At 41.2% G+C, this 20,096-nt stretch overlaps 1 protein-coding gene across 16 annotated transcripts in view; it reads right to left on the reverse strand.

Annotated features, from left to right (window-relative positions):
* The window catches only part of kmt2cb (lysine (K)-specific methyltransferase 2Cb), an 86,725-nt gene that overhangs the window by 53,384 nt on the left and 13,245 nt on the right, over positions 1-20,096 (reverse strand). For all 16 annotated transcript variants that reach the window (XM_050032979.1, XM_050032978.1, XM_050032977.1 and 13 more), the window contains exons 3-10: positions 12,600-12,688; positions 9,416-9,563; positions 7,709-7,915; positions 5,309-5,418; positions 5,021-5,130; positions 4,286-4,448; positions 2,811-2,982; positions 1,155-1,269 (exon numbers count right to left, since the gene is read on the reverse strand). In XM_050032979.1, coding sequence (XP_049888936.1) covers positions 1,155-1,269; positions 2,811-2,982; positions 4,286-4,448; positions 5,021-5,130; positions 5,309-5,418; positions 7,709-7,915; positions 9,416-9,563; positions 12,600-12,688 — 1,114 coding nt within the window. The remainder of the gene's footprint in view (positions 1-1,154; positions 1,270-2,810; positions 2,983-4,285; positions 4,449-5,020; positions 5,131-5,308; positions 5,419-7,708; positions 7,916-9,415; positions 9,564-12,599; positions 12,689-20,096) is intronic.

The following is a 20,096-nucleotide window of genomic DNA, read 5'->3' on the forward strand; positions in this document are numbered from 1 at the left end:
TTCTGCACCTGCATGAGAGGAAGTAACTCTAAATACCACAGCTTATTCAAAATGCTGAATCAGCTGGAAAAAAAGCCTAACTGTGCGTTCACACCAAATGCGATGGACGCGATGTCATCGCCCATAACGCGAGTATCGCATCGCTTGATCACAAATGTCACCTTTTTGATCATCGCTTCATCGCTTCAATCGCGATGACGCAACCCTCCTCCCGCAATTTTCTTCACCTCCCGCTATTTTCTCGTCAACCATGGCTGAGTTAACTACCGTAGCTGCTCTTTATCTGTTGTGGACATCTGATTTGGATCGGAGACCCAAACGCCGCCGTGTCTGGGTTCACAATATCCTCCAGAAACGCACACAGCTGGGTGAATATCATCACCTCCTGCAAGAGCTGCGTCTGGATGACGGTCGTTTCCAGCGGTACTTCAGGCTGACGCTGGCCCAGTTTGAGGACCTGTTGACCCGTATCGGTGCGAGGATCTCCCGCCTGGACACCAACTACAGGCGCTCCATCCCAGCTTTATTTCTTTATGAAAATAAACGCTGATTGGATGTCGCGGCACAGCGTCACGCGATGTCGCTTGAAAAGTTCAAATTTTTCAACTTCAAGCGACACACGCGATGAGGCGATGGACGCGTCATCGCTTCATCGCGTCGCTCGTATCACCTGAAACACGTCGCCCGAAGCGACATCGCCTGTCATCGCGTCATTTACATTGATTTTGAATGGAGACTTGTGGCGTTCATCGCGTCCATCGCGTTTGGTGTGAACGCACAGTAAAAGGGCCGACTAGTGCCAACTTGTGCTATCGGTGACAGACACATTGCAAAAACTAACGCGACAAATGCTCACCAGCAGCCCAATATTGACCAATACCTGACCGTCAGGTATGTATGTAATAGCCCTGATGTGCAGTGCTCTTACACTGCTCAGCCTAGTGCAAGCGTGGCTGGAGAAAGCAACAGCGAAACCTTCCAGAAGCAGCAGTGGTGACTGGGGCAGAAACCAGATCCAAAATCAGAGGCTTTTTTTTACGACTATTATGTTGGAAAACCATATTAAACAAAATATTATCATAAATATCATACTTTAAATAATGTCTGGAGGGGGACTTTAAATAAGCCATCCAGCCACATGAGGTCTTTCCTACCTTACATCTCCATCCATTGGTTGGAAGAGTGTCTATAGCAGGTTGCAGACAGAAGGTATGGTATCCTTTGTCACACATGTCACACACCAGCATTTTAGTGTCCTCTCCTGGATTCCTACAAAGACAGAGAGAAGGTTGAATGAAAAGGGACAGCATAGGACTTTGATGTGCAACATAAACTGCAAAAGGTTTGGCAGGATTTTATGTACAGTGGTCACATGGATTATCATAGCTGCCTTGTTTCTCTTTTTGGAACAACCATCTTTAAAAGATGAATTATTTTTTTGCTTTAGTTCTCTACTGAGAACTTCGATTATTTGATTCCATTTATTCTCCAGGCCAGGTTAAAGCACAAGTGTATTTTTTTATTTTTTTTTAGTCTGTTTCATCCCTTGTTTGAACTGATGTGTTATTTCTTTTCATACTGGATCTCAGTTTTATGGCAAATATCAATCCATTTGTTGTCGTGTTAATAAATGAATGCATGCAAGAATCAGAAGAGAGAACCAGCCTCCTGCTGCCAACATTATTAGGAGCTCTCTGTTCTTATTTTTATTTATTTATTTATTTATTCCAAAAAAAGGGAGGAAGAACTATGTGTTTTAATTTTAGTGCACGTTTTTGGTCAACTCTTAATAATTTAATTTATTTTATTAAAATACACTTCCAAAAATACAACAGTCGTTCACAATAAAAATAATTTTTTTTTTCCAGACCAGCTAGAAGACTGGCTGAGCACACTGACTATCCCTTGTAGGCGAGGACATGCAACAAGTTATTTTGAATATGCTTCATCCAGTGCTAAAACATTTAACCTGTGAGGAACATTAAGTGACCTTATACATTGAGGTAGTAAGGTTTTGTTTATATATATATTATACACATATATGCTTGTGTGTGTTTACAGTTACTAAAGGTGGTGAATGTAGCTTGTTTACAGAATTAATAAGGGACTATTGATTGCTGTGCATCAGAATGGTAAATGCAACACTAATGCCTGCTCCTGCACAAATTATAGTATGCAAAAATATTAGCCCAGCTGATACACAGTAGCTCTGGGCGTATAGCTGTGCGTCACAGTGTGTGTGGGTGCTACATCTCTAATTGTAGGGTTGGCAATGAGTAAGGCAAAAAAAAAAAAAAAGGTTAATAAAAAATAAGAGAGACTCATAAATGGCCTTTTCCTGTTGCTCACACTGGCTGAATTTCAATTATCTTTTACTTCTATAAATTTGTGTTGTCAAAATTAAACAATTCGAAGGAATCAGAAAATCTGAAACCATCCCGTCCATTACAGTTTGTGATGATAAACTCATCTTGAAAACACCATGCAGTGCAGTAATAACATGGTACTAGGCTTTCTATGTAAATACAGCGCACAAAGCTCAATGGACAGTGTTCACCTAAGGCAAACAGTCCTGGTTGCTAGCAGAGCTCCTGTGCTGTTTAAATAAGGTCAGAAGTTACAAGACTGAGCTTCAGGGTACAACATCCAGTTAGCTCCTCACAAACCACAGAGGTAAACAAACCAGCAGTAAGCACCATGCCTGGTAGCTACGCAGAGAATTAGTAAACGGAAAAGAGAAAGAAAAGATAGCCAGGACAAAAACATTCAGTGTGAGATGTGTTATTTAGACGGATAGGAAGGTGACTTACTTGCATGTCTGGCAGATTTTGCACTCAGGGCACTGCCAACCTGCCCTCCTCAGAGGGGTCACGGCCATGTCCAGGCACATCCCATGGTAATGCTGACCACAACTGGTGCAGAAGAGCTGGTCCAGTAGGTCCCCTGGACTATCACATAGTGCGCAATTTACATCATCTACAACTATGGGCAGAAAAAATAAAGAATTCCAGTCAGGAAAACAGCAGTTTATTCAATTCCATTTCATCAAATTTCTAATTTTCACTTGAAGAGGACCTGTTACGCACATTTCACATTCATGCTTGTATTTCGGGTTTCTACTAAAACGTGTTTACATGCAGCTGGGGGAATGGCTGACGAGGTATAGCGGCACTTTTTACTGTAAAAAAAATCACCAATGAAAGCTTCTGAATCAAAATCTTCACAGCCGGACATGTTCCAGACAGAATATGATCCAAAATCTGGTAAAAAATTAACAACAACGGCAACCACGATTACATGTTTCCCTCACGTTAGCATGTAGCTACACGTAGCAGTGTAGGCTACATAATAGCGGTTGGGGGGGGGGAATCGATACAGCATAGTATCGCAGTATTTTTGTGTGGCAATATCGGCAATATCGTATCGTCACTAGGGGTGTAAATCACCAGCTTAATCACGATACCATTTTATTTCTGAGCTCTGTTTGTTGTTTGAGCGGAGGCGCGCTTGCCCAGAAATGGTGACACAGACGTGCTATGTGAATTTCAAAATAAATGTGTATCTTTAAGATGACGATATGGATCGATGTTTTCATTTTGCATCGATATAATCTGATCGTTAATCAATGAATCGATGTATCGATGTGGATCGATGTATCGTTACACCCCTAATCGTCACACAGCGCTAAGTATTCATTTTTTATTATATGAATTATCAATATGACAAATATGAATTAAACTTTAGGTAACCTACTTAAATAATATAAAATCCATTGCTTTTTTTAGTCCACTGGACACATTTTTCTGCCACAAAAAAATGTCTGAAGTGAGATGAACAGACTGAGAACTTTGTCTTCTTAGATAAAACAGATGTTGACAAAGTTTTCCTTTGGGGACATAATTTACATTTGAAAAAGGGAAATAAGCCGCAATATATTTTATCGCAATACTCAGCATATCATATCGTATCAATAATATCATATCATGGATCCTCTGGTGATTCCTACCCAGTACATAATGTAAAAACTTGCAGTAAGGTGCCTGAAGCAGATGACCATACAAAGAATTCCACCACGAGCTTAAAAGTAGAAAAAAAAAAAAAAAAAAGTTTTGCTCACGGGAATTACTTTCACATTCGTTCACCTCATTATCTAAAACTACTTAACATGAACATCTGACACTGTAACATTACACACATGACAGAAAATAAGGCAAAGCATAATAGGTCCCCTTTAAGTAAACCATTTTACTGTAGATGTCTGTATTTAATACTACTCAACACTTGCATTTGTGAATGGCCAGTTCAATGTGTTCTGGGCAGAGGAGCGAGAGACTCCTGATATCCTGAAAGGTCCCAGCTGCCCCCGCACAGGGGAAATGGTAGAGTTGAGCACATCCTTCAGCACAGCACTTAACGGATGCTCCAAGGCGCTTACAGTATGCACAGTGCTGCAGAGAAAGAGAAAAATATGTCTGAAATGTCTTTATCTGCAACTAAAATTAATGCATTTCATCAACAAGCCCTTGACATTTTTTTATGACTGACGTAGCTTATGTAAGGACTTCATCTTTTAATGTCTCTTTGGGAAAAATAGTTATGTGGTTTCTCAGCTTGAAGACGACCCCTGTTTTAGCCCCCTGATGGTCACATTCATGACAGAACCTCATCCATTCCCAATTCCTCTCAGTCCCATGAGTGTGCACTAATAGCCACTCTGGAGATCAAGTGCAGGTCTTGTTGATGGGCTACGCGACCAATGGGCTGCAAATGCAATCGGAGAGCTGTGAGCTGTGCCACTGCTAACACTAGGAGCTAAGCTGCCATGAGAGCTCAGCCCCGTTGAGTGGCGTGACCTTTTCCATTTCACAGCTGAGAGATCCACGCTGCCAGGCCGACCTTTACCAGCCAGTCTGATCCATCAGCTTTGCTGTGCCTCACTGAAGCAGTCCCTCCCTACTGCCCCAACACATTAAGATGGTGTTAACACCTATTAGTCCATGGATGTTCTCCCTTGACTCACCTTTGTGCTCCCTGAGTCAATGGCTCTGTCCACATTAAGCAGAGATTGTCCCTCGCCCTCACAAACACCTTCGGACCACAAGGCACAACTCTGATGTGCCCAGCATTGCCCTGAAATTTCGAGACATAAAGGATGTGATGAGAACATAGGTAAAGGTCACAATCTAATCATTGTCTGGTGCAGATTCTGCTTCATACTGAGCATTCATGAATAAATGGTAACTCTCCATTAGAAGTGCCAACAATGCTTTGTAAAAAGGAGTAAAAATGTTCAGTCTACTTGTCTTACCTGACTCGAAGAGAGACTGGACGTTAAGAACTTGTGGAAGGCCGACATGAGAAAGCTCATCCCAAAATCGACTGGCTGGGTCTGGTTCTTCCTCGCAGCTTTCAGACCCACTGGAACAAAGGAAGAGGTTTGCAAAAAAGCGGGTCAGCACAAGTTTTTTTTAAAAGAGGACAGCTAAAAGATATGCTACACAGGAAGAGGACAGCCTGAGTGAATTTAGGAATGAATCGAGAGCAGAGACATTAGGGTAGAGGACGATGTGCAGTTTTTACAAAAGCAGAGAGATGAAGACAAGAGAGAATGAGCTGGGGGAAAAATGCTAGAGAGCAAATAAAAAGCTGTGGGGGAGGAGGGAGAGTAGGAGGAGGAAGAGGGCCATCTTGTTTGGCGTGTGCACAAGAGGCTGGCTGTTCTGTCTCATAAAATCTGTTGAAAAGGATGCGTTTCCCCGAGTCCCTGGCTTGAACTAGTGAGCTGCATAGCATGCGGAAAATGTTGAGAGGGAGCATTAGCATTTAAAAAGGACCTTAGTTCCAGTAAACAAACCAACGGCCAAAATCTAGACTGGTTTCTGGAAGCATGATGGCACACTCATGACAGCTTATTGTTTACAACCAAAGTTTCATCACCAATTACCACATTATCCCCAACCTCCTCACATTTCCAGTTTTGCCCTTTGTCCACCACCTCTGCCTCTCTGACAAATCAATGTGTAATTTCTCCTCCTGCGCCTCAGTGTGGCACAACCAAGGACTGGTCCCAGTGGCCAATCACACAGCAGCAACACAACAGCTACTGGTTGGCTTGGCATGCAGCCAGACCCATTACGTCACTGGGAACCCGGAGAGACGCACAACTGGTTCCAAAAGGACCAAAACAAATTAGGCAGTTGTCCAAAAGAGTCCGAGGAGGGTCTTTTGTTGCAGCGGTGCACAAATATGTAGCGCTCATAAACACAGGAAAGGTTCACGTGAACCCTTCACCTGATGTGACGTTCTTGGGCCTGAGGCCACGTCTGATAATTCAGTCTTTAAATGTGGAGTGACAACACAACCTGCTATCTGAGAGAGGCCCTTCAGCTTGTGAGGTCTGTGGTTTTGTTTTGTGTGCATGCTACTTTGTGTAAATGAGTTAGTGCATAGGTAAATATATATGAAGAGGTGTGACCATTATTGACCATCACCATTGCTCTCCTTCACCACCATAATCCACTGAGTGTCAATACTGCTTTCTAAGGAAAGGGTAAAGGGTAATTTCACCTAAAACTAAAGAATTAACTTTCACAAAGATTTCCAAAAGAACAAAGTAAAAATTTTAGCCATATCAAGACATAAACATTGGTTATTTTCCTACCATTGTCCAGTTTGAACAGGAACAAAGGATCACTTGAAGTTAAATTTTGATTTCTTGGAGCTCATTAACTAGGCTGACCAAACGTCCTCTTTTGCCCGGACATGTCCACTTTTCATGTCCCGTCCGGGTTTTTTTATAAACTGATGATAATGTCCGGTTTTCCGTGTGTGTGTTAGAGTGCGGCACGGGCCGCATATTTCTGTCCGAACCCAAACCGAGCCTGACATTATTTAATGACCAAAGCACTGAGTTTGGGTCACACAGTTGTTATGGACACAGGCTATTTAACAGGCCGGGTGTGCTCAGCAGAGAGGGAGACCTCCGTGTTTGAGACAGGAGCGGGAGGCGGGAGGTCCGACGCTTCCAGCGAGAGGAGAGGGAGAAATAAAACAAAATAAGATAAAATAGGAAAAACCTGTCTCCCTCTTTTATTTTATTTTCAGCGTTTAATCAAGGCGGAGGCGGGCGGCTGGAGGTCCGAGACTTCCAGCGAGGAGAGAGGTAGAAACAAACAGCCAATGTGTGTCTGTGTGTGTTATGTTCAGGTGTTGTCACGTAAATAACAGTGCCCAAGCAATAAACAGGACAGACAATAGGATTTTATTTATTTTTACACTACATTTTCACTGAAAGCTGACCGAATCCGACCCAAGCCCGAATACTATTTATAGCTACATTTTTGATCAAACCCGGCCCGACCTGTCGGGTACCATCGGGCTCAGATCGCCACACTCTAGTGTGTGTATGTGTCCCCTATTGGGGCCTATCTGAATTTCTGTCTTTGAGAGATATTATTTTGTAATATAACTGAATTTTCTATCCATACATATACATTTTAAATATATTAAAATTATAAGGCATCTTTGAGTAAACTGCGAGCGTCATTTAAGTAGGCTATGTCGTGGCCGGCCGAATGTCCTCTTTTTTGAAAATCAAAATATGGTCACCCTACATTAACGTACAACAGGGGCTCTTTACTTTACAATCCTGGCAAACACTGACAGCCAAGCCGTTTGTGACAACAGTTTTTCAGCCAGGCCTACTTACTTCGTCTTTTCCCTCTGTCCTGAGGTGGTCTCTCCGGCCATTTTTGGCTGAGTGGTTTTATCACCATCACTGCTTTCGCTCGGCGAGCCTCCTCCACCCATGCGGCTGAAGAGTGCTTCGAGCAGAGGCGTGGTGCTGAATGCTTGCAGTTCCCCCTGACCCAGCAGGCTACGGCCACCGCAGTAACAGAAGGCACAGAGACGCTCGCTGAAACAAAGAAAATGGGTGGTAGGGGGCTGTTTAATTATATATACCTACTGTGACTTAATAGAGTGCCACGCATGTCACCATGAATTAAGGCCTCCCTCTTCTGGCAGTGGGAGTGTCTGGGCAGCAACATACTTACCGGTATGAACATATAATACATACATTTGGGAGGCGGGTGCACACGCCATCTCTACACACACATTCACTTAGATAATTAACCACTTAGGAAATCCACAATGCTTTGCAAGTAGCAGGCCAGACCCTTTCTCACACACACACCTTAACCTGTAACCTTCAGTGTGATAGTTGGCAGATATTTTCACTTTTTATAAATACTGCTAGGGCTGCACAGTTAATCAAATTTTATTTTCAGTTGTGATTTTGGCTTCCAGCGACTATGACAATAAGATGCCGCATTCCAATTCGTAACTAAGCTCTCGTTTTGTCTTTATAAATCCAGTGCATCCACTTCCTTTACAGCAGTGCACTCAATGTTGCCAACTTGGCAACTTTCTTCATAGATTTAGCGAGGACGGCTGCTAGCATTTCATTTACGACACCCGAACGTATCGACTGGCAGAACGAGACAAAAAAGCATATGGTTAAAGTGCTTGAGCTTCTCTACAATGGGCCTTCACACGTGCATTTAGTCAGTCAGTTGTGCCTGCTCTGTATAAACCAGCGCAAGCTACAGTCCAGGAGATATCAACAGGTCTGAGTCTTATGGAGAATTACATCACTGACATTTGTATTATTCATTTTTCCAACTGACAATATGCCAGCATTTTAGTACCATCACTGTTACAGTAAGAATTATGACCAATGAGCCGCCTACACTTGAAATATATTTAAACTTCAGGATCCAATGTTTAAAAGGCGAGTTTGTTAAAGTTCAATGAATGCATGGTGTTCACAAAGTCAGTGAGTAATCATGTTAAATAATCGTGATCTTAATATTGACCAAAATAATCGTGATTATGATTTTTGCCACAATCGATAATACTACACAGCTTTGAAGAATAACTGGACATGGAAGTGTTGCGGACTGAATGTGAGAAAGGTGTTTTAGAGACAGAGTGGTAAAGAGACAAAAGAGAGAACAGCAGCCAAGAGCTGAAAAGTTAAGAACTAAAACGGGCGGTAAATATTTATCACATTTTTAGGGGATGAGAGGGCCTCGTTAATAAGATCCCAGGAGATACTGCTGCTCTGCCCTCCATCACTAACATCGATAGCAGAGACAGGCCAGGAGATTGATTACAACCTTTAACACAGTGACACCTGGGAAGAGAGTGCTGCCTCTAACAGCTGATGACTCCATTTCAATTCATCTACGCATGTGTACACAGCAAGGCAAACAGCATGTCACATTGCGACACACATATGCACCATTGCATACTAATGCCGGTGCATGTATACATTCATATAAACATTTACAAAAGCACAAGGGTCTTCATTTCTCTAAAAGTTGTGGTTCAGGGGAAGTTTAGTGTTTCTAACCTGCTTTTGACTTCTCTACTTGCTGGGACAGATGGTCCTGCTGGATTCTCGGCTGGAGGGCTCTGGGCCAGAGGGGAAGAGGGCTTGTCCTCCTCTGGCACCTCAGTGGCCACCACTTCCACAGTTTCCACTGGCTGGATTGGTGTTTCTGATGGTAACAAAAACATTAAATGATCAGTTAGTTAGTAAGAAACGACTAAGCATTTCAGGTACATTATGCAACATTTAACCATTAAAATGTCTACAAGTGACCAGACTTTTGTATTCCCAAATGTTTCCTACAATGTTCAAATCAAGAGAAATCTGTAATTTCATTCAAGAAAGCGAGCATTTCATTTGGTTGCCTGTCAATGGCGTCATATCCCCTTTACCCCCGTAGCTGCTCTAACTTCGGGAGAAACATCGGTAACACCAGATGATGCGTTATTGTCAGTCATATAGTGTCGCAGAATTTTTTTCTGCCACACAGCATTGTTGTCATTAACTGCATGCCATTTTGCAACACAATATTCCAGCAGAGACATGATTTATGGATATAATATTCCAATATCTGTCCAGCTTACTATCGTGTGCTACTATGTTAAGCGTCTCATGCCAGCCACTGAGCTGATGTATAATGTAATAACAACAATGTTATGGCTTTATAACATGACTTCAGTGTTTTAAAGTGTTAGTTCAGATTTACCAAAGTCACACAATAGCACAAACTAACAGAGTGATGCAGATGTAGACCAGACACTCCTTGTGATGGAAGGTGAAATTACTGTTTTTGTCAATGGAGTCTGGTGGCTTTGAAGAGAGCCTGGATAATGGCTTCAGTTCCCTGAATAAAAGGGCCATCTAAGAGCGAGGAACAGCAGTGAAAATATTCTAAATATAACATACAATTAAACTGAAAGTGAAACTGAAACAATCAGATTCTTTGTATTGATTTTCTGGAATAATTTCAAAGTCATAGTAGGACCAGTGTGAAACTGTGGTGAGCTTTTTTTTTAGGTTGCTGCTGCCCTGCTGAAGCCATACTAATGCTCTTCTCAAAGCCACCAGACTCCTTTGACAGAAACTAATTTTACCTCACAGGACACGGGAGGTACTGGTGTGCCACTGCCTCGCTCGGTTAGTTAGTTTGTGCTATTGTGTGACTTTTTTTGACCACGTATATAGCGAAGGGATACTCCACGATTGAATTTGCCACATGACGTTAGCTACAGTGGTTGTGCAGAGTATGGGTAGTCGACATATCCAATGTTTAGTTAGCACGTTTGCAGCCATTTCACTAGAATGAAATGACATAAACACAGTGACTAAACACTTGAATCCATGAACATAATTTCTGCCAGAGTCACGTCAAATAGAAATGTTTCTATATGGTTGTTTAAGACTAAGACAACTTCCATGATCCCACGGCACTACTTCACAACGTCATCAATGTCCCTTTTTTGTTGTTATTTTGATAGAGAGACCCCTAGTAGTAGAAACTACATACTGTGCACTTAAATCCCTCCAGAGCATTTATGAGCACTGCAGCCCTATTAACACTGGCCTCTTTGCTTTTCGCTGCTCCTCAATTCATTGCCAATTATGACTGTAAAATCAGCATGCAGCTTCTGACAGGTACAAGCTGTCATAGGGCAGGCCGTCTGCATTCTAGTCAGCTTCCTCCAGGTCAAAAACACAGCCTTTATTAGTGAGATGGATGGTAAAATATGGGGACCATATGCTCAAGCACTGATTACTGTAAACCCTCTGGGAGCATCAAGCTCTTGTACAGAATAGCAATAACAATGGAGGCAGGGAAAATAACAAGAATCACGGATGCCAAAATGTCTCAAGAAGTGGGGTTTAATATTAATGGGGAAAATTATGCCTGTAACACAGCTAAACTCAATAGTGTTGCTATCATGAGTGCTTTTGATCTAAATTACAAAAAAAGGGCTCAATTCACTGTGCTAATCATACATAACAACTCCCAAAAGTACCTCTCACTGAGACTGTGGGCCATGCAGAATTTTTATTAACATTTCATTGAGATGTAATTAGGCTAATACCGCAATGATTCGGTGTCATCCAATGGAATTACACAAGGACAAAAATCGAACTCATTCCCTCCTCAAAACTGAATGCACCTGTGGAAGACATCTTACAGTCTTCACCTTTGTTTCTGTAACATTCAACTATCACCTCTCGCTGTTATGATTAGCATTTAATGTGTCACGATGAGACAATTTTTCAAGGTAAATCAGTGTTTAAGTATGTGGTTTATGATAGCTTCAGTTATATTTTAAATGTTTTTAAAAGGTGTTTGCATTGAGTATTTAAGTTACATTGTGCAAGTGACACAAAACAAGATTACGCAGGGGGTTTTAAGCCCATATCTTGACTTTTTCAAAGCACAGCTATACAATGCTGCACACAAATCCCTTTAGGGACAAGACTGTAAAGAAACTGTACATTTGATTGTGGCGCCTGGAGGCAGACAAAGCCACCGAGGGAACCACTAGTGGACATGGAAGTAGACTGAAAAGCGCATGCTCTGTTTTTTTTTCCCATAACACAAATAAGAGCAACAACCAAGCCAAAAAAGAAAATGATACTGTTGGAATGTTTTAAAATTCCTAATAATTGCCTAATGCCTCTGTAACGTAAAACCATAGCTAATAAAAGAAAAGCTAGCTACTGGCAGAATTTCATTCCCCGATATCTCCAGCACAGCAACAGGGCAGCGCTGAGATGTATGAGAATGGGAGGCTTGGTCACATGATGTGATGTACACACATAAAAAAGCACATAAATGGGTCTGGAGAGACTGATGGGATTTTAAAAAGCTTTTAGAGGGCATTAGCCTAGGGCTCTTTCCCACTGCACCTCAATGCCAATCTCGAAGCAGGAGGAGAGATGGAAGCAGTAAGGGGAAGAAAAAAAAAATACACACCCACTGCAGCTTCACAGCTCAAGCTAAACCCTTTCAATTATAGCCCTGAAGTAGAAGCATGGGGTGCCAAGGAAATGCTCTCATCCATCCTTCTCCAGGAGAGGGAGACTCCTCTTCTACCTTGAGTGAAATACCCTTTTGAAGCACTCTCTGCATGAGGCTGACTGGATGTGCAAGTTCAAGTCTTATATCACTCCCCGACGTAACCGGCGTGTACATAATGGATCAAAAAAGGGGATTGCAACGTCTCACCTGTGTCCTGAGGGCCAATGGACTCTGTTATCTCAGTCCCATCCATGCTGTCCTCCTCATCCACAACAACCCTCCCTCTGGTGCGACCCCTAGGGTGAGGAAGAGACACAAACAAATAAACAGAGGCAGTGAAAAAGAACAAGACAAGAAAAAGTGCCTGGGTTTGCCTCAGGAGGGAGGGTCGGCAGTGCGGTCATGAATTAGTTAAATATAGTCACAGCTGTCACTGATTTTTAATGGAGGCACTCAAGGCACTGGGCAAAGCAGAAGGGTGGTAGTGGGGGGTGTACAATACTGGTAGCATGTGGAGTTTAAAAATGGAGGCAGTCCAATCTGAATAACTCAGGTAAAGAGACTGGGTATTAAAATGAAGAGGCAATATGGAATTAATCATCCATAAATAAATGACTACGTCCATGTATGGTGCGACAGGGTTACAGTGATTCAAAATTTACTGTCGCACATTCACTAAAACTGAGATGTGTGTGTTCATCTTCAGAACGCAGAACAAATACCTTTATCATTTACAGTCCCCGGAGGGATGACGACTCATTAGTGTCTAACTGAACAAGCTCGCGTTGAAATTCAAATCAGAGAGCAGACATTACTTATTATATGATAATGGCTCTGTAATTTAAGACAGCACAAACAAATATCTAATCATGAATGTGCATGAGTCATGTTTGGTATCCTGAGCAGACATAGCCTGAGGGTTGTTTGCGTAATCATTAGGGGCCGTGATGTATATCACATCCCCGTAAAATCCAAATACAATTGGCGTTGTTTACTGAAGCTTTGGACAAAACCAATGATGTAGAGAATACGCAACACATTAAATATGCTTTTTATGCTATTACTCCAAAATTACAATAAGGGAAACAACTATTTAAGTAGGATCTACTTCCATTCTACGTCTGGCACATTTAATTTTCATGGTGCTTTAATGGACGTCCTACATAGGGTACAATAATAGCCCTACTGTATTAATGATTACTCCCAAGGGACTAGAATTACCATGCATTCTACATACTAAGATAAATCGCTGAATGCACGGACATGCCAGCCAATTAAAAAAACAGCTACAACCTCTCATTATGATATGTAATCAACAGCTACTCTATCTGTAAGCGGCAGGCTACTGGAGCCAATTTGAGTGCACAACGAGACACTTTGAACCTCTGAAAATAAGGCTTGTTTTGTCTCAGTTTGAGGTATAAGTCACAAGCGTCACAGCTGGGTATGTACGCATATTAGTAATAATGTGACGGTTATGTGTTCAGAACTGCGGGTTTGTGAAAAGGTCAATGCTCTATTTAATTCCCCCCAATGACTAGTGCAAAATAATTTGTCGTTAGCAACATTCAAGATCGTCACATTCAACACATTTCTAAAAGGCTTGTTTGAGATTACAAATTGGTTTAATTTATCTCTAAAGACTAACAATTTATTGCAATAACAGAAATATATTTTAAAAAACGGCAACATCAGGCATTAAGAACATTAAATTTGTCCTATTTTTAAGGTCAAACCGATTGGAGATCCTACTCTCTGCATCACAACCACATAATGGTTCTGCTCTATACAAATGACACTGTTTTTAAGCGAATAACTGCAATAAACAAAATGAAGGCTGCCAGGAAAAGAGTGTTCCAATTCATAAGTCGTGATGTCCTAATCTGCCCCGTGTAATCAGTACTGGGCTTGATTACTGCTCTTGTTTTTTATTATTCCATTAAAGTACGAAGCAGGATACAATTTTTATCACTTTAGGGGTGTACGTGTTGTTCAAACTGGTGTGTCACTCTGAGTGAAACATTTTATATCTATATTTATAAATTTATAAATAGGAGGAGTTATTTTCAAACCTTATCAGCACTGACCAAAATGTGTAGCACAGAGAATCTTGCCAATTCAGCCTATTATATTGAGTCAAAAGTCTTGGTACAGCTGCGTGTGTTTAGGTTACATTTTACTTTCGTTTGCGAACTTCGGCATCTGAGTTCATTTGCAAAGGCAGATATCTGTGGTTTTGCTTTGCACAATCCAGAAACAGAATATCAGTCAAACTGGTGTTGGTTTATTCATTTCAAGTTTAGTCAAATTTATTTATATGCCACATTTAAAAACTAACCACATTGACCAAGGAGTTGTACAGACTAGATCAGGTAGCCAAAATTACAAATAAAAGACAAAACAATTAAATGAAAAATAAAATACAATTAACATCAATGGACATAGCTCATACGCACAAATAAATATTCAAAATGGCTTTCATCCATTTTATCAAACAAACTCTTCTTATGTTAAATGACAAAAAGGGTTTTATATTAGGGAAGAAACGGTTAACAGTTTCACGATAAACCTTAATAAAATTCCAGCCATTTAGTATTACCATTTTATGTTTTAAGTATTATTAAAACCGTTAACTGTGCTGTAAAAAACTCACGGTAAGTTACAAACAGTCTCCCAAGTGCGGCATGCAACATAGGTTTGTTCTGCATCAATGAAAACATAGCGGAAGGTAGTGACAGCGCTCCGGAGATTTTTGAGCCTTACTGTTTGAAGAGTAAGCAAACCCTGTGATGCTACTGGTCCCTGGTCCTCATCTCCAGTGACACAGACACTTGAGCAAGCATTTCAAACACAGGCTGCTTATCCACCGATATAAAATAACACTCAGTGAAGTGATTTCAGTGTGTGTTACAGTGTTTTTAAAAACATTTTCTGCACATTTTAACAATACCGTGATAACACCGAGAACTGCGATAATTTTCCTCACAATAATCATAACAAAGGCAAACATAGCATATCTGTTCCCAAACAGGCGCATGGGAGAGGGACGAGGAGAACACAACTTGTAGAAAAAACTCCCGCACACTGCTGTTCGCCTGATGAAGGTCTAGCCGCCGAAATGTTGCGGCATTAAAATCATTATTTTAGATTTTTAGACTTTAGTTTGACAGTGTGCAGGAGATTTTTCTACAAGTTGTGTTCCGCTCACTATAATCATGAAATTAAATTTTTGTATCCGCATCGTTTCATCTCTATTTTGTACAAAAAAAGTTCACATACTTCTCAAAAGGTGTCTCAATCAATTACCATTTTCATAACTGTGTCAAAATCCAGGTAGTGTGTTAACACAAGTATCTGAAAATTGATGATACAGAGTCCTACTTGTATGTGAACGCATTGGCACGTTGTCAATGTACGCTTTGTATTAGCACTACAACACATTCCTTACAAACAGTGTGGCTAACATGTGGACCACAGCGCAGCACGAGGAAATAAACTGCCGTGGGTAGTGAAAAACCTGCATTCAAATTTAAGCATTTGTTTATGCAGGGGACCAACAGAGACTGCCCAAATTCTGTCCAATACTACCTACCACAACAGCTACTCACTGACACTCGTCTCTACAGGACACAATGTAAAATATTATATAAAACTATCGAGAGAAGCCTTAAACCTAATCACATCTTTGAATTCAGTTGTCAAACTTACTGTGCTGTAGTGAATTGGACTGCACCATGCAGCTACAGCTTGCAGGTAGAAAAAGAAAAGTATTGGTTCAGAATTGTGTTTTGGCAAATACTCATTATTAAAAGAATTGGACTGAGATCCAAGGCAAAAAACTTGATCAGGATATCCCTTCCTGTGTGTCTACCTCCTGTTGAGTGACCCAAAAATATCTCATTACTGCTCATGCTCATGATTTTCTCTCTGGAGTGCAATGTTAAATGGAAGTTTAGCCTTTTCCCCACTTCCTTCTCTCATCTCTTAAAAGACGTCATCACAATTTTAAAAGAATTTAAAAAAAAGCTATTATAAAGAAAGTGCAACCCTTGTCATATCTTACCGAATGTGCCATGTCAGCAAATCAGACAACCATGTGTACGTTTTCCAACCACGTGCCTGTGTGCCAGCTCATGCAGATGCGCGCACACACACACACACACACACACACACACACACACACACACCAGGACATACCCCCCTTCTACATACAGTATAGAAAGATCTGTCAGTGTCAGCATCCTCCAATGGGAGCTCTGTTAAACTAATCTTGGAAGCGTCGTGTGGAGGGAGTAATCGTCATGGATACAAATTAAATAGGAACATCAATTGTTAGCATGCTAAGTGGGGAGAGAGAGAATGCAGGGCAAAATGAGAGCAGCGTGTCTCATGGGTACTCAGGGGGATACAGGGGGTTGGAAGTGAGAGAGGAGATGGAGGGACGGGGGGGTTAGGGTAATTTTCGGTGCCACTGGAGAGAAAAATCACAAATGGCTGGATGCCAAATCAACCCCTCCCTTCAAATGACTTCCATGTCAAGATAAGGAACAACCCTAAAATCCTAGAATGACAGTAGAGGCCTCCAGCAAACCTTGGCTAAAAACATAATTACCTGTATGCTTCAGTCAAACATAAATATCTTAATAAGGTGCAGACTAATTCTAACAGGGAGCTCACTCATGTTATTGTTAAGAGGCACACAGTAATTACTGAGCCAAAGATGGACTGTCTTCTTGTAGTTTTGGATCACACCGAGTCTTGTGCATGACATAATCTTAACTTACAACTCTTATGAAGAACAATATTTTATCAAAAATAATAACACTAATAAAAATGATAAAAAAAATATTAGATTATTATCATAATTTAAAGTAAACTTGGCGCCAACAGCTTAGTTATGTGTAATATGCAGTTACATTATAATAAATCTTTGATGCAGTTTATCGATATTCTAAACATGGGTCTAGACCTTAAATTAAAGAAGTCCGGTTATTAAAATTTTCTCCTAACAAAACGTCTGAACCTCAAAGTGTCTAAATGCGTCCTACAGCCAACCCTTACGTTCATCAAATAAAGTCAGCAACATGCATTTCCCTATCATTTCAACAATACTGTCAATTTTCAATACTTACTTTATACATACACACATGCAATTGTACCTCACGTGTGCGGAAAAACCAACAATTATCTTTACCATAAATAAAACTGGTCCTAGCACAATGAACTTAAGACCTAAATTTCAAGTAAAAGAAAACAATACAGAATCTTCTGAATTAAATAAATAAAAAGTATTTCCTTGTGAGAGACATGGGCCTGCGACTGCCCTGCCAGTAGCTTGAATGTTTGCTTGAATGGAGTCAGTGCCATTTTTACGCACATGTGTAAGTGCCATGCCCTATTCGGACAGGGTTAGTTTAATGTGGACACGTGGGGTAAAGTAATTATTACCAGGGATTTTAGTCCCGTCCGAATGCGCCATGTCTGTAATTATTACGGATAATGTCAGTAAAAATTACGGCGACTACCTTCTGTAAAAGGGTCCGGAGAAAATACCTCGGGTAATATTAATCCTGTGCTAACACAATCCTCTGTAAAAATATATGTAAATATTTCATCACGTCCTGTTTACAACCATATTTCCGCGTTTTTTCGATGATGGAGGGGCTTGAAGAAGCACTTGGTGTTGTCGGCAGTTGCAATAGTGGACATTCTTCTAAAGATCGCATAGCCCTACGCAGGAGACCAATCAAAAAGGTTGAGAAAAAAGCACTTTTCAGAGCTATGAGACTTGTGGTTGTGTTAGGTAGGCCTGATATAAATCCATATTGCTAATCGTGAGCACACAATCCTGATCATGGGCAATATTTCATATTAGGCTAATCATTAATTGTTATTATCCTTCAGCTGATGCTTACAGGAAGCAACGTAGCACGCACATGCCAACAGGGAGGTGACGCCAGGGCGCAAACCGAGTTACCACTCCTATCTCTGGTAGAATTACGGAGATTTCTTGTCCTGTGTGAATCGGACATTTATATTGCAGACATTCTGTGGTAAACTGACATTAGTCCACATCCCTATGTAAAACTAATCCCGTCCAAATAGTACTATAGACTGTATAAAACAATAGGTGTAGTTCCTGTGATGTCATCACTGGTTTGTGGACTCCCCTCCTTGAGTTAGGCATTTCCAGCTGTTGCCATCTTGGTTTATTAGAGCCAGAATTGATCATATTTGGACGAGAGAGTAGTGCTCTGGAGAAGCGAGGGGTGGATCTCACAGCCCATCACTGAAGCGGCCCTGCCCTTAAATGTGCGTAACTTTAAGCCTTAATAAAATGTAAACAGGTGAGTTGTATAAAACTTCATCCCCCATACAGTCGTCGTAAACATTAAAATTAGCTATAGAGATCAAAACTGTTTTTGTACCAGGCTGTTAACATTTTTATTTCTGCTGTAAAGTCAGGCATTCTAGCATGGGGGTCTATTGTGATTGAACTGCTTCTAGAGCCAGCCTCTAGTGGCCATTCAAGGTATTGCAGTTTTTGGCACTTCTGCCTTTGCTTCCTTTTTCATCCCCAGAGGTTGCCGCTTAGTAAGTGCTCACAGGTGAGCCTGGAACAGTATTTGGCTTTAATAAGGTTGATAGTTCATAGTGGAGAGAGACTCCAAACTGTAAATTAATCCAAACATGATCAAGGAGTGTCGTGCGACTTTAAATTCGACCACGGAAAACTCTAAGTAACCGCTTGTAGCCAGAAAATAGCAGGGTCACTCACATCATGCTAAAGCAGCAAAAAGCACGCACATCCACGAACAAAATTGTGCAGGTGCTGAGCTCAAAAATGTGGAAAGCTGAGCAGGTAAAGAAAGGCTTGCACACTGCAGGGCTCCTCTTCAGTGCAATTTATTCACTGAGTGAAATCCCCAGAGGTTGCAGCTTAGCTCGACGTTTCGAGCTACCGCTCTTCATCAGGTCAAGGTTGACCTGATGAAGAGCGGTAGCTCGAAACGTCGTCATTTCACTCAGTGAATAAATTGCACTAAAGAGGAGCCCTGCAGTGTGCGAGCCTTTCTTTACCTGCTCACTCACATCATGCTGTCATCGCACACTATCTTACGCAGTTGTTCTCTCAAGCAAACTGTTACTAATTGGCTTGATTGAGTGAAACTATTACCATATTAACTGGAATAGCTGCACCTACGGTCTATAGACTTTTATAGACTAGATTATGATTTATTCTCATTAACATATCAGATATTGGACACAGGACCAGGTAGTCTCTCAGTTCAGGTCCAGACCACAATGTAGTGGTGCCCAGTCTGAACAGACAAGACTGTAATTATATACATTTTCGAAACTACTCTTCACCTGATCAGCATGACACAAGAGGTCAGAGGTATGTAAAGCTACAGACAGCTATGCACCAGCACCAAGCTCACCATGTTTAAAATAGCAGCAGAGCAACAAACCATTTACATCTTTCAGTCATGTATCACCTTCATGTTTGAGTACCACACCTTCTGTCTCACAAGCTTTCCTTTACACGTCCACAGCAAACACTTTTACCATTTATAGCCAATGACATTTAAGTGGGTTTTGATTCCAGAAGGCAAATCCAAATGAAGAAGCTGTGTGTGGTATTTTCACCTATGAGCACAATCTAGTGTATTGCACACAAAGTAGTCGGTGGTGGTGACGTCT

Source organism: Epinephelus moara, chromosome 21 (genome assembly GCF_006386435.1).
Source record: "Epinephelus moara isolate mb chromosome 21, YSFRI_EMoa_1.0, whole genome shotgun sequence".
Classification (NCBI taxonomy): Eukaryota; Metazoa; Chordata; class Actinopteri; order Perciformes; family Serranidae; genus Epinephelus; species Epinephelus moara.